The sequence below is a fragment of the Pleurodeles waltl genome, chromosome 3_1, assembly GCF_031143425.1.
Source record: "Pleurodeles waltl isolate 20211129_DDA chromosome 3_1, aPleWal1.hap1.20221129, whole genome shotgun sequence".
Lineage (NCBI taxonomy): Eukaryota > Metazoa > Chordata > Amphibia > Caudata > Salamandridae > Pleurodeles > Pleurodeles waltl.
The window spans coordinates 570,066,671-570,092,165 of NC_090440.1; the positions used below are offsets into that span (position 1 = coordinate 570,066,671).

The following is a 25,495-nucleotide window of genomic DNA, read 5'->3' on the forward strand; positions in this document are numbered from 1 at the left end:
ACTTCCAAGCCTCTGTTCTTATCCGTTTTTCCTGACAAACTAGGCACTAGGGCCATTTTCCTGCTGAAAGTGGTAACACCATTTCATGTGGGTCAATGTGTCACCTTGCCAACTTTATACGCTCCTCCACATCCCGCTGACTGGTAAGTCCCTCTAAAGGAGAGGAGCGACTCCGCCATCTGGACCCAAAAGGAGTGTTGTTGATCTGTCTGGTCTGCACATGAGAGTTCTGGGTGGATGACCAACTCTTCATGGGCTATGTTGAAGCGAAGGAATGTCGGATGTCGCTACAGATGGGTCGTTCTCTGCATCAAATTCTGCTGTGCACTGGCAAAGAAGCAGTCTCCTGAGGGCTTATTGGCTCATTCCACCAGAGCTAATGCTTCAACCACTGCATTAACACATGGAGTTCCAGTCCTGGACATCTGCCAGGCAGCAACGTGGGCTTTCCCACCCGTGTTTACCAAACTTTATTGCCAGTCATGTCCGCAGAGATGAGAATTTCTCTCGTCCATTCCTGCAGGACTTCCTAGTTTAAAATTGTCCACAGTCCAATGGTAATGCTTGGGTAGCTATACAAAGGTAAGGAATCTGTGGCTGGAAGTCTCTATCAGATGAGCAAGTTACTTACCTTCGGTAATGCCTTATCTAGTAGAGACAGTATTTAGCTGCAGATTCCGTACCGACCCACCCATCCTTCCCACTCTGCGGACAGATTTCTAGGTGTTGTAAAGTTCCCCTGTTGGACATTGTCACCCCACTTTTTGCTCACTGGTACTGAGGTTTTTTGATTGAGGTGCACTTGGTCCCTGCCAAAAAGGTCCCCAGTGCCAGTACTCTTTCCCTAACACAAGGTAAAATGTGTACAATTGGCACACACTCCTGTACCTTTGTAAGTCCCCAGCAAATGGTACCCCTGGTACCTAGGGCCTGGGTACTGGAGAGAGTCCCTTAGGGCTGCAGCATGCATTGTGCCAACCTCAGGGACCCCCCCTAAGCAAGTTACACACAACTGCCATTGCAGACTGTGAATCCTGGTGTAAGCCAGGCAAAAACACTACATGGCACATCCATTGTATGCCATGCTCCAGTCACTGCATTTAAATATATGTGTCACCCCTACAGCAGGCCTTAGAGCCCTATGGTAAGGTGCATTATATTCGATGTGAGGACATAGCTGCATGAGCAGATATGGCCCTGTGATGTCTAGTTCGATTACTGGATACGGTAAGTGAACAGGGAAGCCATCTTAAGGTATATATTTGATACTGAGTTCCCCAGCTACATAATGGCTTAAATGAATCCTATGGTGTTTGGTATCAAACATCTCATCTTAATAAATCCAGGCTGATGCCAGCCTTGGATTTATTATGATGTTCACCCAGAGGGCACCATAGTAGTGCCCCCTGAAACTAGTAGTCCCTTAGTGTGCTGGCTGACTGATACTATCCTGCCTGTCACCACAGTCATGTTTCTGACCCCCTGGAGGTGAGAGCCTGTGCACTCAGACGCCAGAAACAATGCCTGTTTCAGAGGCAGGCGTTATCAGCTACTCCAGCAGGATAGCAGCTGAATCTGCGTAACAAAGATAGGGACCTTTGGCCTTTGGTATGCGACCCTCGCTTCCCCAGGCCTGGAGTTGCTACCTCCTGCCCTGAGGCCCACTTGGCACCAGGACAGTGGGAAAATTAGTTGTGAAGTAGGCATGTTCCACCTTTGGGTAGCCTATGGTGGGCTACCCAAAGTGGACACTTGAGGAAGGTTTCTACCATCTTAATTTTGATGAAACTAGGAATTCTGGGAAAGAGTTATGTCCACTTCCCACAGGAAGTGGTCATATAGGGGGCATAGTCACCCCAAGGGTAAGTGGCCCATTGGCTACTACCCTACACTCCCCTAAACACCCCTAAATTGAGTAATTAGGTAGCCCACTGACACCAGAAGAACAGATTTGTCTTACCTAAGAAGAATAGGACAAAGAAAAGCTGAAGGAGCGAGAACTGTGGACGACTGGTGGACTTTTGGTGTAAAACCCTGCCTGTCCACCTGCTTCTGTAACAACAATTGTGACATCCTCACTTGTCATGTACTGCTGGGGACTCTAAAAGCCTTGGAGGTTCTCCAGCACTTTGCAGGACTGTCAGGATCTCCCTTGCAGTGGAGTCCGCTGACCACTGAGTCCACTGATGCAGCAGCCATACAGGAGAAGGTCACTGTACTCCAAGAAACCAATCCCATCTCCCCACCAAGTGAGAAGACATGGGGCAAGTGGCAATGAAGAAGGGGATAATTTGAGGGGTTGTAGTGCATGTCTGCGGAGGATCAAAAGGAGTGGCATAGGGGGTCTTTGAAGGAGGATTGCCACTGAACAGCAACAAAACACCTACTGCGTTTGTCAACACCTCCCTACATTGAGAACAATTCCCCACTGTAGAGCTCACAAAGTTTTACGGACTCAACAGCTTCACACAGCCTTTTGTACTGCAGTGTATTAGCAATTATTTCGGATATGTTAATTGATCCGAATAGCACTATTGCAGCTTTTTATCAAATACACTTTAACTAATGTATTTTAGTGTTGTCGAATTTGCTCTTTTTAAGCACTGCACTTTGAGCTCATTGTACCTTAACCTTGAATTGTAGCAGCTCCGCCCTGGGGATTACGAGTCCCTTCTCCGCCGGGTTTTGCATGGTGGTCCCACTGCCATACAAAAACTGGCAGACAGGGTTACGGGGATTCCATGGGGGGGGGCCTGCACTGCCCATGCACTTGACATTTGGCATGGGCAGTGCAGGGCCCCCCATGGACAGCCCTGTCGCGCTTTTCACTACCCAAATTACAGGCAATGAAAAGCACGACGGGTGCTGTGGCACCCGACGCACAGCAACATTGCCGCTGACTTGATTTCGAGCTGGCATCAATGTTGTGGTGAGTTTCCTGCTGGGCCAGCGGGCAGAAATGCTGTTTCCGCCGTGGCCCAGCAGGAAACTCATAATAGGGCCAGTGGGTGGAAAACCGGAGTGACAGTTTTCCGACCCAAAGAGTTTGGCGGGTGGCCACCCGCCAAGCTCTTAATAAGGGCCTCAATCTCTTGGTCTTTGTCTTTCCATCTCTGTGGCTTTCTCTCTTGTTTTCTGTCTTCTTCACCCCTCTCGCCTTTCATCACTTTTTTTTTACATATGTCTATTCTTGCTCAATCTCCTATTTCATCTGCCTTTCTCTCTTTTGTTGCCTGTCAGAACACCATTCGGAGGGCCATGGGGCAAACAGGAGCCACTGGGCCAAATCGTGGAAGTGAGGCCTTTTACTCCTGATGTCTCAAGGCCTGTCATACTATAAATCTTAAACAACTGGGCCAAGTACACATTCAGCACCTGACTCTCAGTGGTAGCTTGGGTCGAGCAGTTCAATTCCTCTTGAGAAGAAGTAGATACTGGGAAGTAAACATGCTCACTACTCAAACTACGCACTGCAGCAGCGATAAATGATTGTCCAGTCAAGTATGTGCTTCTTATGACAAAAGAAGTATGTATATACAAACATAAAGTAAGATACAACATTCTGGCCTCTAGCACTGTATAGGTGGATCTCTGAGTCCCACCCACTTCCCTCTTCCTAGCAGTAGTGCTTATTCCCTATTCACACTAGGTGACATTCAGGTTAAGCCCTACTAGTAGGTGCTGAAGCTGCAGCAGCTGCCTCCTGTAAGTCTTTCACAAGCGGCCCAGGAGGGCTGTGGTCAGGTTTCCTTAAGTTCCTCACCCAAGGTCCTGCAGCAGCCAAGGAGCTCCTCTGGCGCCTGGTACGTTTCTCGGGATCCTCCTCACAGGTGGGGGGTGAGGTGCGTCGATCTTCTTGCTTGTCTTCAGTCACACCTTGGGCCCACTTGGGTCACCAAGGTTGCCTCATTCCATCATTGACTGTATTGATCAGACCATGCTTCTTGCTTAGTCCCTGTACCCCTCACCATCCCCACATACAGTGTCACTCTTTCTCCTCTGCGCATGGCTTATGGCCCGATAGACGCAGCAGTAATTTTACAGTGGCCCCAGCTGGCATACAGGGTCACTGACTCTGTACCACTAAGGGGCTATGGGCGATTTTGGCCAGCAGCAATCTACATTTTGGCCCCACCTGGCATACCAATTTACTGACTTGGTACTGAACATGGGTACTAGTGCTTCAGGCTCCAAAGGCAAGTGGTTTTGCATTCCCTGGGTGATGTCCTTTCATCCAGCTAGGAGACAAGCAGGCCTTGACCCCAAATTCTTGTTACAGGCAGAAGTCTTGCATACGCCCACAGCCCGAGTCCAGGTGGCCCACTGGTCCAGAGAATGTCCCCAGGCAATTCTCACCTCAAGTCTACCGTGGGTTGACCCCTCCTGACCAACACGATGATGCTTTGTGATCCTGAGGGTTCCACCATTGAAAAGCATTGGGCGCCCGACTCTGAGTTTGCACCATGCACCTGGCCACCCCGTGCCACTGAGAGTGTGTGTTTGATGCTGAGCTGACCTGTGCCCCCCACTCCTTCCCCACACCCCACCCCCTGGTTCTGATCTACATCCCCCATGTCTGTGCCCTGAAGTCGGAGGTACTTACCTGCAAGAAGTGCCCTCAGTCTCTATTGGTTTCCATTGGGTGACCAAAATCAACTTTAACCTCTGCACCCGGCTGGCCCCATGTTGCTGGTGGTGCTCTCTTGGTGTCTTTTTGAATCTAGCCCTGTGGACACCCTAACCCCCAAAGACTGGGATCATAAGATGAGTTCTTACCAGCAAACTGTGTTGACACTTTTCCTCCCCCAGGAGTGCAATGCTTTCTATGAAAATTGCACTGTCTATTTTTGAAACTGAAAAGTGTTACTTACCTGAAAACTGCTTTATCTGTGAATTCCAAACAAAGTGCATGTGATACTTAAAAATACTTAAAAGTGGTACATTCTTGAAACTGTACTTACCTGCAACAACGATCCTTTTGGTTCTCGAAATAAAGTAACAAAGTATATTTGTTGATACATAAACATTGGCCTGGAGTTGATCCTTGAGTGTGTGCCTCCTTCCTTGACTGTGTGTGTACAACAAATGCTTATCACTACCCTCTGATAAGCCTAACTGATCGACCACACTACTACAAAAGAGAGCATTAGTATTATCTACTTTAGCCTCTGTAAAGCCTCTGGGGATCCACTGGACTCTGTGCACACTATACCTTATTTTGGTATAGTATATACAGAGCCAGTTTCCTACACTCCCCAGTTTACTTCCAGGCTACAGCCATCTGAGAGACATTTCTTCACCTTCCCTAGGTGCACAATTAAAAACTTCTACTCCACTTCCAGAATCAAGGACAGGGGTAGGTCACTGAACTGGCGATGCCAGTGATACGAGGCAACCTCTCCTTGGGCTCCCCATATATTTTTTCACAGCGGATACACTCATTTTACTGTTTGTTTCCCTGCAGCATCTCTTAAATATTAGTACTTATATAACACTTAGAGCCTTCACGAGAGAGTCATGTCCTCTGTAACCAGGGGCCCTTTTCCTACATTTTGGAAGGTGAGAAAGATTATACTACTCCATCCATATGGGTGATTGTCAGATAAATGTTCTCTTTATCTCTTCAACTCCACTTTTGTTGATTACACTTCACACATACTGATGAATGCGACCATGCGTGCAGTGAGTTTTCCACTATTCGTTTTTCTTTGAATTGGTGCATACTGAAAAGTCTTATTAATGTGATGTGATGCTTTGTGATGTATAATTTATTTTGTGTGTTTTTATCTCATGAGCCAGGTCACTCTTTTGTTGAACGTACACATAATAGTGTGTGTTTGCTTTATTTGGTTGGATTATCACATTATCCACAGAGGAGAGGCTACTTAAAAGCATCACATGCACACACCCTCTTTTCTTAGAAGATTAGTTATTTATTTGTGTACGTCCTTAAGAAATGCCACTTCAACATTCCATGACATATTTAGGCATGAAAAATGTCGACCATTAACAAGTACCAATGTGAATCCACTTGATCTGACTAGTTTAGTGTACCACAATACCAACCTTTTCTCTGAGAGACTTGGATCATTGTGTCCTTGAGCTTCTCATGCTGTTTTTAATTTGACATATACCTGGATTCCTATTAAGAGTATAGCCTCACCAGGTCTATCATCAGTTTTAACCCACTTTTTCGAATCTTCTCAGTATCCGACTGGGACTCACTCAGCTCCCCAGTTCTCCTTTGGCGGCTACAAAAAGATCTCTGGCAAAGTGCCCTCTAGTGGGCCTCAGTGGGCATTGCATCACCAGTCCAATGAGTAGCAGGCCGGATGATGAAGCATGCCACTTTCCGGTGTGTGAGGGCTCTTGCTCCTATGAGCAAACGTTCCCAGTGACTACTACCAGACCTAAAATTGAGTGTCTGACTAGCCAATGCGGAACAGTATACCCTAACTTCGATTATATGTATTTAGAGGAGTCACTATACTGGACCGGGATTCTCCTCGTCCTCCCAGGTTTACAGGATCCAGATATCAGTACACTTGAGACACTCAGGGCAGGGGTGCACGCCCATCACCATGCGAGGGACTTTTCCGACCTTACATTCCCTTTCTCTGTCTTTAATTCTTGTTCATTTTTCCCCACTACCCCCACTTTTTGTTTCATTGCTCTCTTCTGCATCTGACTTACATTCTCTCTCTCTGCTAACTCTCTGCTCTTTTCCTGCCTTTCCTCTGTTATGTATGGCTTTTGAGACAGCCTTTGCTGTCTCACCAGGCTATTTTTTTTTTTAAGTGATGCGTAATTAGGGTGACTAGATGTTCTGGATTTACCCTGACAGTCGCGGTTTTTAAAGGACTGTCACCGTGTCCCGACGCTTCTCTTAATTTTAAACAAATGTCCCGGTTTTTGGGACAAAGGTCAGATCAGTACATAAATGTCTCGGTTTTTTGGGACATAGGTCAGATTATCTAGGGAAGCATAAGTTAAAGGTATGCTCCCCCTTAAACAGATGCCTACAAAGTATGCAATAATTAAAGTAATTTATCTGTTACTGTCAGGCAACACAGTCCCCTGTCTGCTCCCAGCAGAGAGACTGAGTGGGGAGCAGAGAGCGGTGGGTGGGGCGGGTTGAGATTTCAGAGTGGGAGGTCAAGCCATAGCTAATTTTATATGTCTAGTCTTGTAAATGTGTGTGTGTGTGTGTATATATATATATATATATATGTAAACGCACACATGTATAGGCACACATTCACAAAGCTACGCAAAAAAACGGGACATGCCAGATATAAAAGTGAGTGTAAAGTCATTCTTTTATGTCTGACATGTCCCGGTTTTTGCTCCTCAAAATCTGGGCACCGTATGCGTAATACACATTTAGAGGTGATTTTGATCAGCAGGATTGTATGTGAAATTGTCGTTTACATTAGTGACTGTACATATCTTGTAAAATTGATCACCCCTGCTTAAAAGTTGTTTCTCTCCAGTGACAACACTCTTTAAAGTGTGCTTTATTATTTGAATGTTTGCGTAGTGTTCTAAAAATTGGCTGTTTATTTTGACTGCACTTTAGGTCCCCTGATTAGTGATTTATATTGTTTTCCATTTACAAAGTTGCTTTTGTAAAGTGTTCAAGTATCATTGTTACATTGTAGCTGCATGTAGTTTAAGAGCTTGGTGTGGGTGATGATTTCCTCTTGTCGCCGTCACAAAAAATAATAGTAAAATGCATGGTACAACTTGAAGACCTATTATTTTTTTTAACAGCATCACTAGTAAAACAGCCACATCGGTGCATGTTTTTTTCAAATTAAAATTTTTTATTACTAGCATATGCTGACCACTCTTAGGTGGCGGCTTTTTTTGTTTTCTTTGTTATTATGAACGTTTGTACTGAAAAAATGTTTTTAAAAATAAATAAATATTACAGCAGCCTGCCAAGACCAGCCATTGAATTTGCAAATTCATGCTTCTACTTCTGTTTCTCGCACCTCTGCACGTGTCTCCCTCTCTCCCTGTTGTACTTCCTTTCTTACTCGTGGGTAGAACCAGAATAGAGCCTGTATTTTTATTCGGAACTCATTATTTATTTTGGACTTGTTTCAGTGACGCTCTGCACTCTTAGAGCTTTTCTGTAGCGAAAATAATAAAAGGCTTTCTTTATCAAACCCACATGTGCGGTCATGTCTGCGAGGTTTAACGAATGTGTTCGCCATTCCTTTACCCCTGCTGCAGCTCTACATCCAGGCCCGGCGCCCTGAGAATCTGACACTGCTGGTTGCCAGAGCCACCTACCCCGCACACCCCCTGAGGCTGGTAGGCGTGAACCGGGGGGCGCCATACCAGCAGTACCAGCCTGTGGTGATGCTCCAGCAGGCCTACACCATGCGGTGGGACGGACGCCCCCCTGAGGAGATCATTCTTTATCCCATCAACTTCAACAGGTAAGGACAGACATCTGGAGCTGGGGCAGGAGGTGGGGTGATTGTTATTGCACATTCCGAATGACTTGGCAAGAAGGAGCAAACTGGGAGTGGCCGCTAATGACTGACACCCATTGCTGCTGTTTTTAACAACAGGGAGCTGCCTTGAGCCTGACCTCACTGTAACCTCACAGATATTTCAAAACTTCTCCTTCCAGTAACTCAGCGACAAAGAGGCAAGTTTCTCTTGGCAGAGTCTTCGCATGTTCTAGCCACGGCCTGGCCCTTGGCTGGCCATTCCATTGATGGTGCAGTTTGAGTTTTCACAGGTGGCACAAAAGAGGCCTAAACCCTCTCCAGAGGCTAAGGTGTCAAGACATTGCCAAGAGTGTGCAAAGTTAACAATTCTTGAAACCGCACGTTTCTATTTAACAAAGCATTGCAAGATACAAACGCTTTCATTGGTAACAACAAGGTCACTAAAATGAAAAGAGGACACCTTCATCGGCTTTTTTCAGCAGTGGCATTCATAATTGTGTGGAGCTGCTTATTGCAGTGGGCACCCTGGTGCCACCTCCTGTCTTCTATACTGATCCCCTCCCTCCACTCAGCTAAGTCCCAAACCCACATCTACAATGTGCTTGGTTAGCTGGCCATGTTATGTGCTCCAACCCCGTCACACAATCCTCAGACACACTCACATGCCCCCAGTACCTATACAGACCCCTACAAACCTCCCTAGCACCTCTTACCTGCTGATTATGGAAGGGCTGCAGTGACTTTCTGCTTCACTGAGACATCTTGTAGCAGGAAATAGACATTACAGAAAGGCCAGAAAGCCTTTAAATACACACTAGACTCTAGTAAACTGTACTAACTTTTCAACCCTTCAACATGGTCCAACTTTCCTGACTTCCCTATATTACACAGGCTTACTAAGACCGTCAACCACTCCTAGTCAAAACTATTTTTGAACATGTTATACAGATTTCACTGTGCGATGTATTCAGTGCTTAAACAACAGTCCTGCCATCTCGCACAGTGCCACAGTGTGACACACAGTTTCTTGTCTCATCACGTGGCCACCCGGGAAAGATCCTCTATCTCATGTTAAACTGGAAACCCTTGGACAGAATATGTTTCCATCTCAGGTGTGAATGATCTGCACAGCTGGGACCCAATTAAAATCTCCCAAGAACATGGGAGGTGGCTCCAGATGAGTTCCTTCTTGCTGTGTGGGGGTGAGTAGGTGTGCCTGTTTGGGCAGTGAAGTGGGTCTAATGCTCTACTCTCTATGAACCAGCCTCCTCTCCAAGGCTCTTCCCCCTTCTCCCTGCATGAACACATGATCAAAATTATTCTATGGTTAGCAGATCTGCTGCAGTCCTTTGTAGGAAAAGTTTTAGAGGGCTAACTGAAAACTTCCACTGATAATGCGCCCTATTTTGATTTGGTTTTATAAGAACCCTGCACAATCTTGCTTCCCTTGCAACAATTAAAACAGCACTCTTTGTTTGAACTTCACTCAAAAAAGAACCAAAGCTGTGGAACTTGAAATATTTATGTATTAAGTTTGTCTAGAAAGTCAACATTTACACCAGTGCTAAAGAGCCTTTGAACGCAGTCCTACACTCTACTGTGAGCCTAACTGAAAAAACTCAATTGGTTGATTAGCGTAGGTATTAAAAAAGTGTTCCACATGCACATTTTTAGGGTTTCATTTAAGTGTTTCAACCATATCCCTCACCATATCCCTCAGTCATCCAGCTTGTCACTCTTAGGATGAGGTGTAATGTCATAATCTAGAGTTCAAAGTTTCTGTCTTTAATAAGCTATTTGTATTGCTCCTTTCTGTCCTCTGGTAATTTGGGTGTTCATTTGTGAGAAACAGGCTTTTGGGAGCCTGCCCTCAAGCGTGGCCCCTGACCAAGGGAGCTGGAAAATTAAACTGGAATAGAAATGCAAGGCTGAGGACAAGAAGGACTGAACAAAGGTCATACTGCTCAAGACTAGGTGCTTTTGGAGGTTGGTCCGATTTAAATTAGCTGAGATTAAACATTTTTGAATCGATGCCAAAGGCTTTCAGGCCGAGGGATCCCATTTAAATATGCTGGAGCATTTTACTTTTTTGTAATGTGAAGCTCTGTCCAATGACAGGTACACAAACCAAATAAGTGTGAGCTGGGAGATTTGTGATGGGTTGTGTAAACATGGATCTCCAGATACTCCACATAGTCAGCACTCACCTCAGCCATCTTGTCTATTTGAGATCAAAAATTTGAAAATGAACACATGAAAATCAAATTGCAAATAAATGTGTCTTTTTGACGTGTTGTTTTAAGACAGAGTTCTCTATGTGTAGAAATCGCTATGCAATCTCTGGGCCCAACACACAAATTGCACCAGTGGTATCATACATGAACCTTTAAGACCGTACTGGTTTGTTCTTTAGAGAATGCAGGTCTTTGAAGTCAAAGCTAGAAATATTCCATAGCCAGTATCTTCCGGGTATTTAACTTTTTTATTCTTCTTGAGATATATGTATTTGTGCAGCACAACCAAGCCAAAAGGCAGTGGAGCTCTGTGCAAGGTCAAAAAAGGGACACAATCAAAAGATAAATGGAGGAGAAGCTGAGTTCTGAGAGCAGAGGAAGTCTGTTAATTTGTTGTGATGTAGTGTTCTTTAAAGAGTTGTGCCTTCATCGCTTTCCTAAATTGAAACAGTGTAGGAGATGTAGCCACCATAATTGGACAAAATGTGAGTAGCTTCTAGACTATAATATTTGGAAATCTAATACAATTCCTTTTTATCTACTGTACTCTTCAAATCTACCCTACCTTCCCCCTGGTTTGTCCACTTTTGTTGCACAAGTTTCAGCCCTGGGAGGACATTCATCGTAATAATCACAACCCTTCTTTTTAATAATAACACCCTGTTAGGAATGGGGTCTTTGGTTAGCAGTCAGGTTAACCCCTGTACAAGCATGGACCCTCACTCTAGTTAGGGTAAAAGAGAATCACCCTCAGCTAACCCCCGCTCACCCCCTTGGTTGCTTGGCAGGAGCAGGCATGCTTAACTTCAGAGTGCTAGGTGTAAAGTATTTGTACCAACACACACAGTAACTTAATGAAAACACTACAAAATGACACAACACAGGTAAAGAAAAATAGAAAAGATTTATCTAAACAAAACAAGACCAAAACGACAAAAATACAACATACACAAGTCAAGTTATTAATTAAAAAGCAAAACGAGCCTTCATGTTCCTTTAAACACAACGCTAACGCTGTTAGCGTGAAAATGTATCTCGGTCGTGTCAAAAATTACCCCGCACTGGCAAGTGTGCATCGAAATAAGCTTGCGATGCATCGATATCACTCACAAGTGAGATAATGCGTTGTTTCTCCTTCTGTTGGGTCGGCATGTGTTTCTTCTCTCCACAGGAGAGCGATGCGTCGATCCAGACAAGTACCCTTGCACGATGAGCCAAAAAACATGCAGTGTGGGTTGCGATCTCACCAGCCTCCGTCAGCAATGCTGCACATCGTTTCTCCCGCCGTGTGCGTCGATCTCCCAGCCACGCTACAGGTGGAGCATTAATTTCAGCCGTGAAGCTGGTGGCGTGTTTTTCCAGAGGTTGCGTTGAAATTTTCCCCGCATCGTGGTCTGTGCGTGGATTTCTCAAACTTTGCCTGCCAGCTTCTCCTTTCAAGGCCCCAGGAACTGGATAGTGCTCCGCTTGGCAGGGCAGGAGTCTCATCAGGGGCTCCAGGTGCTGGCAGAGAGAAGTCCCTGAGACTTCAACAACAGGAGGCAAGCTCAATTTCAAGCCCTTGGAGAGTTATTCACAAGCAGGAAGGCACCCAAAGTCCAGTCTTTGTCCTATTGCACAGGCAGAAGCAGCAACTGCAGGATAGCTCCACAAAGCACAGTCACAGGCAGGGCAGCTCTTCTTCCTCAGCTCTTCAGCTCTTCTCCAGACAGAGGTTCCTCTTGGTTTCCAGAAGTGATCTAAAGTCTGTGGTTTTGGGTGCCCTTCTTATACCCATTTTGCCCTTTGAAGTAGGCTTTCTTCAAAGAAAAGTCTCTCTTGTTTGTGAAATCCTGCCTTGCCCAGGCAAGGCTCCAGACACACACCAGGGGGTTGGAGACTGCATTGTGTGAGGACAGGTACAGCCCTTTCAGGTGTGAGTGACCAGTCCTCCTCTCCATCCTAGCACAGATGGATCATCAGGCTATGCAGGCTACACCCCAGCTCCCTTTGTGTCACTGTCGAGAGAGAGGTGCAACCAGCCCACCTGTCAATCTAACCCAGACAGGGAATCCACAGACGGGCAGAGTCACAGAATGGTTTAAGCAAGAAAATGCACACTTTCTAAAAGTGGCATTTTCAAACACACAATCTTAAAATCAACTTTACTAAAAGATTTATTTTTAAATTGTGACCTCAGAGACACCAAATTCCACATGTCTATCAGCTCCCAAAGGGAATCTACACTTGAATCATATTTAAAGGCAGCCCCCATGTTAACCTATGAGAGGGATAGGCCTTGCAACAGTGAAAAACGAATTTAGCAGTATTTCACTGTTAGGACATATAAAACACATTAGTATATGTCCTACCTTAAACATACACTGCACCCTGCCCATGGGGATACCTAGGGCCTACCTTAGGGATGTCTTACATGTAAGAAAAGGGAAGGTTTATGCCTGGCAAGTGGGTACACTCGCCAAGTCGAATTGGCAGGTTAAAACTGCACACACAGACACTGCAGTGGCAGGTCTGAGTCATGTTTACAGAGCTACTAATGTGGGTGGCACAACCAGTGCTGCAGGCCCACTAGTAGCATTTGATTTACAGGCCCTGGGCACCTCTAGTGCCCTGTACTAGGAACTTACCAGCAAATCAAAAATACCAATCATGGATGAGCCAATTGCATACACATTTTGTATAGGAGCACTTTCACTTTAGCACTTGATACAAGTGGTAAAGTGTCCAGAGTAACAAAAACAGCAAAAACAGAGTCCAGCACACATCAACAACCTGGGAAACAGAGGCAAAAAGTTAAGGGAGACCACACCAAGGATGAAAAGTCTAACACACCCCCAAAAAATGGAAAATATTTTTTTATAAGAAGGAGGTGGGGATAGGCGAATAAAGTGATGCATTGCCTCTTTTTTTCGACAACAGGGGAGCAAGCAGCATGATTTTGTGGCAAGCATTTTGGAGAAAAAATCTACAGTGATGTATGTTCAGTTTTTGTGGTTGGCTGGGCAAGAGAGGTATCAAAGCATCGTGCTTTAGGAATGTTGTTTAGTTTTTTTACTCTTTTAGCATTCCCTCCATTATTTTTGCTGTACGTCAATGTAATAGATTTCATGTCATCCCTGTTGTGATTTCTCAACAAGGGAGTGCTGTAGACTGGTTTCTGTACTGAGCATGAACATCTGACTAACAGCGGTGTGTATGTTTTTTTTTTTAACAATGTGAATCACGTGCTACCCCCATCAGCAGCCTGTTTGGTCTCACATAGAAGTCATTTGCTTCACTACGGCTGCTTAAATTATTTATTTCATATTGCCATTGTTGGAAATTCTAATTTGTAGTCTTTTTGTGATTCATAAGAAGACAATTCTGCTGAAAATATATTGCACATATTGGAGTTAGCAGGGTAATCTCCAAACTATTTGCCTTCACCCTCTTGTTTTCTGAACAAGTTTGTGCCTGCTTTTAGGTCTCTTTGCACTTCACCACTGCCTTTCAGTGCTCTCCTCTACACATGGTAAAATGGGCTTACATCCAATTGGCATATTTCACTTACTTGTAAGTCCCTAGTGAAGTGGCACTACATGCATCCAGGACCTGTAAATTAAATGCTGTTAGTGGGCCTGCAGCACTGATGGTGCCATTCATTTAAGAAGCCCTTTAAACCTGCCTCAGGCCTGCCATTGCAGGCTGTATGTGCAGTTTTTAAACTGCCACTTCAACCTAGCAAAATCAAACTTTTCAAGGCCTAAACCTTCCTTTTTAGTACATATAGGTCACCCCAGGGTAGGCCCTACATAGCCCACAGGGCAGGCTGCAATGTATGTAAAAGGTAGGACATGTACTTTTAAGTTTTACATGTCCTGATAGTGAAAAACACTTAAATTATTTTTTCACTATTGCAAACCCTTCCTCCCCTATAGGATAACAGTGGAGTTATCGTATTGTGGGTAATAAGGATATCTTTCAAATGGTTCATGCTTGGTGTCTCTGGAATTGTAATGAAAAATCATCTATTATGGCAAAATCTGATTTCTAATTACAATTTTGAAAATGCCACTTTTAGAAAGTTGGCATTTTCCTGCCTTAGCCATTTAGTGCCAGCATCCTGTCTCTGGGTTACATGACGAGGTGTAGTTCACAGTTGTGCTTGGTGTATTCTTTCTAGAGAGCCACACAAAATAGAGAGCTTAGGTGTCCCTGGATGGGCCATCACTGGCAGTATGAAAAGGTGGAGCGGGGAAAAGCCCCACTTACACCTGAATAGGCTGTGTCCTGCCTTCACAGAAAGGATTGCATACCCCCTGTAGTTAGTCTGGAACCAGGGCAGAGGAGGCAGGAAACCAGAGCACTTCAAACAAATCCTATAGAATATTTGACTACTTTAAAGAAGGCACCAGGTATAACTATTAGACGTAGGCACCAACACTTCAGTACACTCCTGAACCAGTGGATACTACAGAAGAAGGACTGTTGTGCTGTTTTGCTGCCAGGACTGCCTCTGCTGCCCTGCTACTTTGCTGCCTATTGCCCTAGTTGCTGAGAAGGAAGACTAAACTTGCACCCTTCATCCTAGGCTGATGTGACTCGAAGGGTCAGCCAGCTGACCTCCGGTTCTGTACTACAGCTACATAACAAGCTCCAGAGACTCCCTGCAACTGCCTAACTAACCTGATGCCTGAATCTGCAACTGGACCGACCTGAGCCCTGCTCACCTCCTCTGGAATGAGTTCCTGCCCCCAAGTGATGCCCTTCAGGTCCAACTTTTTGGGCTCTTTGCGAATGAGCCTGTTTGTGCCAAGCCCATTCTAACTGCCAATGTGTAGTTCCAGCAAACCAACTCTTTTCGCTACAGTATCAACCACCTTGGTAACCGCCAACCTGACGTTACAGCCACAGCCATCCATGACGCCAACAGGATCTTTGTGATACAGCAATGATCGTCCGCATAGCCTGGCCAGCCCTTCGTGCTACTTTGACGGACTCCCACAATCCTCTCCCTGCTCATCATGACACTTTCCACTGTGAATGAAACTCTTGCTGTTGGACTAAGAAGGTAACTCTTTCACCGGAGCTAACCTGGTCCCTGTATCTGACCTGCACTTCATCACTAACAGCCTGAACTTATGGCTTTCTTCCAGTCTTGCATGGCCAGATAGCCATGAGTGGTACTTTGTGCTTCTATGAGGTAATTTAATCTAAATCTTTAAAATTCCATATTCCCGGTTCTACTGACTGGATTTTTGTTGTTTTGGTCTTCTTTTATTTATTAAATTTTACTGACTGCTCTGTTCTAAACTACCAGCGGTTTGAGCATAGGTTAGTTTTGGGTTTGCTTTTGACTGCACCCTGACAAGGATTGTGGTTACTGCTGAGTAGAGTTTCACCCCCTCAACCAGTAACCCAATTTCTTACAGAGCAAAATAATAAACACATTCATGAAACCAAACAAAACAAGATCAGGGTGAACTGTCAAGACCATAAAGACTCACTGATTTTTTTATTTTTATATTTCATCTATCTGTAGTGGTTTGTGTGTATATAACTACTGATATCTGCTGTGACACCATAAGTTAGATTGGCTTTGTGGGCAACAGAACTTTGTATCTAGCGACCTGTGTTTTTAAAAAATTAATAGCGGGTAAGAACTTAAAAATTCCATCAAGCTAAATGCAGTTGGATAGGAAAAAAAATCACAGGACTGGCTAAAAAGTGTCTTAAATTACATAGTGCCACTTGGCTGCAACAGAGGTGTTCATGGGTGTCTATATTTGAACTGTGTGCCTCTGTTTGCTCATTAAAGGAACACGATATGTACCTTGAGCCTATGACCATTAAGCACTCCCTCACTACTCCCCCTTTTTCACACTCATCAAAACGCATGTCTCTTTGAAATCTATTTCAATATTTACTTGCTCAATGTGTGCAACAGAGGCTTAGTCGGGCTAGTCATTGGGCTCAATCACTAATACTCCAAGCACTGTCTCAATTCTGATGTGTCCCCATTTGTTGCTCTATCACGTTGTGTCTTATTGACTTCCTTCATTTCCAACATCCTTAGATGGACAGTGGTCAGGAAGACACTTACTAGAATTAGGACAGTTCTTGGAGTATTCCCGAGGGTAGGCACTCCTAATCACTGAGCTAAAATAGTTTTTTTTCTCAATTCTGGTAAGTGTTCCCTTCATGTTGCACTACCATATGGCCTTCCTCCATTGCCAACATCCCCAGATGGACACTGATTTGGAACAATGCTCAGAATATTACTGTTTATTGCCATTATACTACAAATAGCTGCAATTTTTGATGTGCTGATATAATCTTGCATAATTCTTGAGTTTAGTGTTAATGCAAAATGTGCTCATTTTTTGTCCTTTTACATAATGTGAAAGTTTGTATTTTTTTTTCGGGCGGGAGTCAGACTTGAGTGGGAAATGTTTCATTTAGAGACATTTTCCCCTCGAAAAATCCCCTGCGAGTATTTTGCATGATTTTTCTGTGAAAGGTATAACTTAGCAGATGAAAGTTACTCTACTATATCCCAGCAAAACGTATGAAATTCACCCGTATTTGATAGAAAACATTTAGATCCCAGTTGCTTGTACGTATGTGCCTAAGTGCCTGTATCAGTGTTTTCAGTGTGCAAAAATGCCAGTGGATGGGTGCACGTAGCTTTGCTGCTCTTTGTGCATGACTGTGCCAGTGTCACTGTTATGGAATTCTGTAACTCTGGTCCAAACTGAAGATACATGAATGAATGTGACCTGATTTGTACATAGTGGCATGCAGCATGCGCTCCACAAAAGTCAAACGTATTGGCATTGTCGAAGCTTGTTTTTAGAATCTTAAATCTAACACCGTATGGTTTTCGGTTCTCCTTTAAACTGCCCCCACTGTGCCCACACACACACACACAGTATTTCTTTGCTTTTTGCTCCAAAGCCAGCTTGAGTCTGATCAATGGCATTAACCTACACTGGAATCTTGTTAAAGATACCAGCCCTCTTTTGATTGATGCCACGTTCCTTGGCTTGGTTCCCAGACTTACCAATATGGATTTTTAAACTGCATCAAGAGCATCGCACTGGTGCGTAGGTTTCTGGAACCCATTCAGCTCACAAACATGAAGCAAACAACGGAGCCCAGGGCCCTGCAGATGTCATGATCAGGGGACTTGAGCTCAATGTTTTGACACAAGGAGAATGCTCTATTCGCCCTCCATAACAGGCTGAATGTTAAAAGCCTAGACAGAATGTAACATTCTCTTCGGACTGACTGTGAAATCTTCAGGCAAAATGTGATACCCGTTTCAGACACAATGTGAAATATGAAACCTCTTTAAGGCATATTGTGAAGGCCAGATTAGACAGAATTTGAAAATCCTGCCAGGCAACATGAAACGTTAAAGGCCTTCACTGCCACATAGTCACATTGTGAAGCCCCTAAAGGCAGAACGTCAGAAACCCCAAAACAGCATTGGAAACGTTATACCAGAAACCTACCCATCTCTTAGCTTCTATGAAACGTTAACAGTCTTTGTACGAATTGTTTCAAAAACAATGTGGTCTTGGCAAAAACAAATTATCTCCGCATACAAAATGAATCTTGAAATTTGAAATGACTCAGGAAATAGAAACCCAGGTAGCAGAATGAGAAGCTGCCTCCAGATAAAATGAGAAACCCACTACACATGAAAACTCTGAAAGCAAAAGGCTCATCTCCTGTAGACAAGTAGAGATGGATATCCTGGTGTCCAGGTAGACCACAACAGCAGCTTGGTATTGTTGCCAATGTGCGTGCTCTGGAGGTTGGTGTAAGGATATAGCACTTCAACCAAAGTCGCTTAATCTGCACACAATGTTACAGTTCATCAGAAGAGAGGTTCTGAAGGGTCTGTTCCCTTGTTTGTCGTATTGATGTGCTGCAATTTAGATCTTTTATAGAGCCATCACAATCATTAGCAGAGTTAGACCTCTCTTTCACTTGCGCAAGCTCTCTTTGGTTTTAAAGGGTCTGACTGATGTTCCTTTCTGTTCCTCTTCCATGCTCATCATGTAAAGTGGTTCATGTGATGCAAATTATGTAGGCATTAAAGGGAGCTATGGGCTCTGATAATTTATGAACTACGTCTTAGTTTTGGTTTTGTGAACATATTTTAGGTTCACATGCTGCGCATTACTTCTAATTTAACTTTTTGTGTCAACAATGACTGAAGGTAGAATTACATATGACCATATAGATACAAAGTCCACAATGACCCATACTATATCCGTTTATTTCACGATCAAGCTGCAAAAGTGTTGTTACAGGTAACCTTTTCCATCGTCCCAGAGAAGGTAGTTCTGCATCCAAGCCAAGGTCTTATTCCTAAGGTGACTGTTTGCTTCGATATGTAGAAAATCATTATCCTCCCTTAGATCAGTAATGGTATTTCATTGTCTGGGTTTGTGCCAGGACCGCTTCAATAACTTGTGTCATATTCACAATCTCCAGTAATCTAAATATGTTTTACACACTAGTGGCCAGATGTACTAAGAGTTCACTCAACACAGGGCAGCAAGCAAAGTTGCTGCACTGCATTGCAAGAACTTTAATGAGGAGAACTGTGTCATATCTACTAAGAAAAAGCGCAGTTCTGTTGTCTCCACGGGATGGCGCACTTTGTGCTGCCTAGCACTAACACAGGCACCCTTGTGCCATAGTGCAATGGTGTCTATCTTGTGTTCAGGGAAGTTTTTGTGCAGGGAGAAGCACCTTCCTGCACAAAAACTATCCTTTGAGGCTATTTCCTCTTTACATGTGTGATACATAATGCAGCACACCTGCAAAGAAGATATAATGAGGCAAAATAAATATATATCTCCTTGTTACCCCAGCCTCAGGCAGGTGCACCATCTTGGTGCACACCTATATTTACAACTCTTTGTACCATGCACCACCTTGGAAAGTCTGCTAGACCCAAAGTAACACTAAGCAGTGCAAATTCTTTCATTAATGGTGAATACATATAGGATGGTTCTTCCTACTTCAGTTGCATTGTATCTGTAAAAGTCATAGAACCATCTCTCTTCCTATATAAGATGGCATATAATAGCTATTTGGCACCACATAACAGCAGGTATATATTTCTATAAAACTTAAAGTTGTCATGCTGCCTTCAATTGGTAAGGGTGCCTGTTGATGATCGTCGATCCACTATAACCCTTGAATGCTTACTCCAGCCCTCAGTGCAGGACAGCAAACTAATGTCTCAGTGATAGCAAACCAAGCATAAGAATAAAACTTGAATGCCATAAAGTCCTGTTACTGGTGAATGCTGTAACTTGTAGAAGAGGGTGATCTGTTAATGCATGTTGGTTTTCCTTCATGCTCACTTAATACCAGAGATTTTAATGCTCCATCAATTTTATGCGTGACAGATATTAAACATTGTATGTGGACAGATAAATAAACTTAGAATAATAAAATTAAATAGCTGATAGAGACTTCTAACTGCAGATCCCTTACCTTAGAATCCTCCCCAGGTGTCGGACTGGATCTGGGAACATTTGGTTAGCAGTACTCCGTCGTGCCAGTAGGTGGTGTGGTTCAGCTACGCATGGTGTTGTCGTCATCATCTGTTCTAGAAGCTACATGTGCTTTGCCTACGTAGGTGCCACCCCAGAGCACTGACGTCAGTTCTTTTCTTTCCAAAAGTCAGCATAGACCTGGAGAGAGCTACCCCCATTCACTTTTTGACTAACCCCCTTTCGACTTTTTGTCAGAATATTTTTCGAGACTTTGTCTCCTGATGTGAAGGATGTCGACCAGAAAGGCAGGTTTTAAACCATGCGGCGCCTGTCACTGACAGATGTCGGTGATGGGCCCACACTTGGTTTGTCTTTGGTGTCAGGAGCTAGATCACAACGTCAATACATGCAAGGATTGCCGTGCCATGCATCTTAAGGTGCTGAGGGAGCGGTCCATCAAGCTTCTCAATCCCCTACGTTGACCGACTCTGCAATGTTCCAGATCTTGGTCATGAGGAAGGTCCCGAGATAGTTTGTGAAGTCGGACCTGGTGATCATCGTCCCATTCTAAGTTGTTGGGGAAGTCAGGGAAGTCCCACAAAAAGAAAACGTGGAACAGGTCTCCGACTTCATTGCACAAGTCTTCGGATGAGTGGTGAGACCATCAGTACTAGAGGCCTAGCTCTGTGGTGGAACCTGGGCTATCTCCATGCCTCCCAGAATTTTCAGGAGCTGGAGCGAACACCGCCCAACTTAAAGAATTTTACAAGGCCATGCACCTCATCTTTAGATCTCCTAACCCCTCTGGAGCACCGTCGTGATCCAAGAGTTCAGGAGGGGCCCCTACTGGTCTTCCACTAGCAGGTGAGCCCTCAGCACCTGTTGGGCTCCAGAGATCTATTGACAGATCCAGAGCAGCACTGGTTGAGCACCCTCAACCTCCCTGGTGAGCCTTCCAGTGAGGCCCAGCGGTGGTACCGCCCCATCATCATCCACAACTTCAATATGAAGCTGAGCGGGCGTTGTCCGATGCCAACTGGAGATAGACTCACCTCATTGGAGCTAGTGCCTTACTCCTATGACAGGCCTGGATTGGGTGTTGATTGGGAGGGGGCTGTGGATACTTATGGATACCATTAGAAGATCCCGAGGGCACCTGTTATGAGGATCTGAGAGATGCCAGTGGACTGGACCCCTCCCCGGATACTGGCCTGGTCTCTCCTGTTACCGTGGCTACGGAAGAGGGTTCCTCATTCTCAGTGGTGGTGCGGAGGGCAGTTTAGGTCCTGGACCATAGCTACACTCAGTGGCATGCAATATTGCCACCTTTCTCTCTGCCAAGTCCAACAATAGCTCTCTCTACTGCTCCACATCCCAGCACAATGATGGCACACCTACAACATCATCGCCAGCCCTCAATGCTTCGATTATTGTTCCTAAGAAGTAAACACACAACATCGTTCATAGCAAACAAGATGCAATTGCTCAGAGCACCCTCTGCGCAATTGCATCCTTGGATCAACTAACTAGTGAGCTCAAACGTTGCTGCACAAGCTTGGTGAGTCTCAAAACACTAGACCGCAAAGAACAATTGTAGGCAAGAAGTCCGAAATGGCAGATGGCTGGGAAACACCAGGGTGTGATGGTCCCAACCCTTACTATATTATCACTTCTACTGGCAGAGGTCTCAGTTTATAAGATCGATGTCTCCTTCTGATCCCATAAGATCTCTTTTAATTTAGTCATAGAACTGCTGCACAGGCTCGAGAAATTTTTCAGGCTCTGTTTTCTAAGGCCAGAGATTTGAGGAGGGGTAGAAAAACGAAATTTGGAAATGTGGAAGTGAAAAATATGCTACAAACATTTTGAAAAATCATATTGTGAAATTTCATACCAAGATATTTCACTGGTTGCATTAGCTATAGCCCATTTCTAGTGAAATTAGGCTGAAAATGCAGTTGAATCACCATTTTTTTCAATGTTGTTCTTGGGATGGGTAAATTCCAACATTCATGGGGAAGGTGAGGCTTGATTTCTTGGTTGGCATGCACATGGCGGGGGCGGGGCGGCGTGTGGCAGGGGGTGGGTGGAATTAATAATAAAAAAAACACCTGAATTACCGTCACCACCACCGCGCCGCTCCTTTCGTTTTCGCTGAAGCTGTAGGTACAGGCTCCCAGCCTGCCCTGCGGCCTGTCTGAATGCTGCTGTTATGTTACTGGCAGCATGATAGCACTGTTTGGATTGGTCGGAGCGCCCAGCCAGGGTGCTCCAATGCAGAGTAGGAGCTTCTGCCTGCTGTCTCCAACCTGGCAACACAGTGCCAGGATGGAGAAAGCCAAGCCTGCATGTGTGTTTGGCCGTCTCGAGCCGAACGGCCAAACATACATGCACACTGAGGGGTAGTGCTGTGCACTCCCCCTCAGTGCTCGTCACAGCCCATGGCCCTGCATCTTTTACAATAAAACGATAATACATGTAGTTTATTAGTGTTTTATAGTAAACGTTTAGCAGCTGCTGCTGCTGGCGGGGGTGACACTGCTCCGCCTTAACGGAGGATCCGCAACTGATTAAATTGCTCATAACTTCTGCCGTTTTCACCAATTTATGTGGAAATCGTACTATAAAATGAACAACTTCCCCCTGAAGGAATTAATACTTACTTAGTTCAATAGCTCAGTGCAATTTGAGGGCGTTTTTAAAATTATTTTCATTGACCTGCATTGAAAAGCTGGCTGACCGTAAGCATTTAGGAACACTCATAATTTAGCTCTGAGAAACCAGGATAATGGTCCACTTTCAAGGTTATAGTGGTGTCCTTAGGGTCTTCTATTCTGTCTTTTCAGTGAATTATTATTTCATTCTTATTAGTATTCATATTGTTTCTAAGTCAATGAATGAATGGGCTTGAGCAGCAAATGCTACTGAATAGGTTTCATCCACACATGATTAGCTCCGTATGGTGGTGCCGATAAACGCCAGAGGTGTGCATGCTGCAGTCCATGAAGTTTACAGCCATCCGGCTCGTGCACTTTGGCACTAAGGCACTGCCCCTGCTGGCAGATATGGCAGCAACAACCCACTGTTCAGGCTTTTACTAGGTACACAGACAGTAAGAAGTGTGTGTTGCCTGCAAAGAACCTGAAGTGGTTCACAGTGTTATAGAACATTGAGTAGAAAAAAAGACATAAGTAAAAAGGACATAACCGGTGATTTTATTACATTGTGATTAAAACTGTGGATTAATGCAGATTGTTTAGTTGGTAAGGGACTCAGCACTGTATCTTGCCTGGAAGGCTCCCAGAGATTTGTTATGCCATTGGCTTTTACTGTAACAGACAACACATCCTAAAGGAGTCGGATAGAACCCTAGCTCACTGTGATACAGGGCTCAAGATGTACCTCAATGATGAAACTAGTCTTGGGTTGCTTGTGGTCCAACTCAGAAAGCCCCTTATTTAACAGTTCAGACTTAACTGTTGTTACTGGAGCAGGAACAAGGCTGTTTTGCATGTGTCTAATCTCAATCTGAAATAGCATAATGTGTGAAAAACAATGAACTGAAATCCTACCTGAGTGAATGTCTTTTATGTCTCCAGTATTGTAGACAGGTGTCCTGCAGGACTTGACCCTCTACCTGAAATGAGGAGTGTAGGAAGCTGGCCTGGTATGGGGTGGACAACAATGGTTTTGGCACCTTATACCAGGTTCAGTCAACCCTGTTCGTGAAGGGGAGGCAGTCTCTAGGAAGCCAGGGCTCTCTAGAGCAGCCAAGACATCTAGGAGACATGCAAAACATATGCAATACCACTATATTCACACATTAACTTATCACACATGAAAGAACCACACAGAGTTACAAAAATAAAGGTACTTTATTATAGTAACGCAGCACCAGATGCTGGAGGTAAGTACACACTAGATATATACTCAATAGCCATCAGACATTAGCATAGAAACAAAAAGCATTGGCAATACTTAGTGAAAATAGCAAGGGCCCTAGGGGAGGGCCAAACCATATACTAAGAAAGTGGAAGGAGAGAGACAGTTCCCCACCCAAGGATGTGGAGTTGTTAGAGGGGAGCTTGAAGAACTAGGAACCCCAAGAGGTGAGTTCCTGAGTGACTCCTGGCGACCAGGAGAGCAAAGGAAAGTACTTGGCCTTTCCAAGGACTAACAGGAGGACTTAGAAAAGGGATTGAGCAAGAACAGGACCAGCCTAGAAGAAACTAAGGGTGGATTCTGAAAGAAGAGGAACTTCAAAAGAAGGGGACAGAGTCCAGTCCACAATGGAGTGTCCAGTGGAGACAGGAGCTACTATCCACCCTTCTGTGGCTGAAGAACCAGGTCGACGGGGGAAGAAGACGACCAGCTGTGGAGCCCACAAGCTGAATAGGAGTCCGTGGAGTTGTACAGATGGTGTCCCACGTCAGTTGTCGGGTTGCAGATGGTCAGTGGTGTAGAAGAACCACCAACAAGCCTTGACAAATGCAAGAGAAGCAAAAGAAGAGTTGCAGGCACAGGCACAGTAAGTCGCAGATGCCCAGTCAGCACACCTGAAGAGGAGTCCCACGTTGCTGGAGCAGTTGAAAGGAGACTGTGCTTTGCAGAAAGACATGCTGGGGACCGGGGCTACGTGGAGCCTGAAGATCCCTTGAAGCAGGTAAAAACAAGCCTTGTTAGCTGCAAGAGTCATGGTGCACAGGGGTACTGTCCTGTTAGGAGAGGTAAGAGCTCACTTTCTCCCAAGTTGGAAAGCTGGCAGATAGGACCAAGCGGACCACTCCAAACCACCACCTGTGATGCTGGATCCTTGCGGTTCCAGAGGGGAGCAGACCCACGCAGCCAGATGTTGTTGCTGTAGGTGCCTGCAGATTCAGAGGGGTGACTCCTTCACGCCAGGGGAGCAGGTGAAACAATGTTGCAAAGCGAAGTCATCACCGAAGTTACACTCTTTTCAGTTCCTGAAGAGTCCCGTTGTAAAAAGTGGGGGTAACAATGCCAAAAAGAATGGCTTTCCAATGGGGTGGCCTTATGTGTAGATTGCTATCACAACATCTGTTCTTTTTGTAATACCACTACTTTTTCATGTGCACCCAGCATTGTTCTGATTTGCTTGCCTCATTGACACACTATTAAGCCAATTTGAAGTCTCAGATAAGATATTTGGGTTGCTTTTCTGTTTGAGAGGCTCCACAACCCAATCTTGTATCACATGCAGCTTTGTGACTGTACTTGGCTCAAGCATTTTATACATTTCTGTAGAGAAGGACCTATACAAATCAAATTC

At 44.7% G+C, this 25,495-nt stretch overlaps 2 protein-coding genes across 3 annotated transcripts in view; both read left to right on the forward strand.

The window, feature by feature from the left end:
- LOC138284333 (cell surface hyaluronidase-like) overlaps positions 1-25,495 on the forward strand; it is a 633,659-nt gene that overhangs the window by 342,763 nt on the left and 265,401 nt on the right. For both annotated transcript variants that reach the window (XM_069223000.1, XM_069223001.1), the window contains one exon: positions 8,242-8,450. In XM_069223000.1, the coding sequence (XP_069079101.1) occupies positions 8,242-8,450 (209 nt within the window). The remainder of the gene's footprint in view (positions 1-8,241; positions 8,451-25,495) is intronic.
- The window catches only part of CEMIP (cell migration inducing hyaluronidase 1), an 899,136-nt gene that overhangs the window by 210,049 nt on the left and 663,592 nt on the right, over positions 1-25,495 (forward strand). The gene's annotated exons all lie outside the window — the stretch shown is intronic.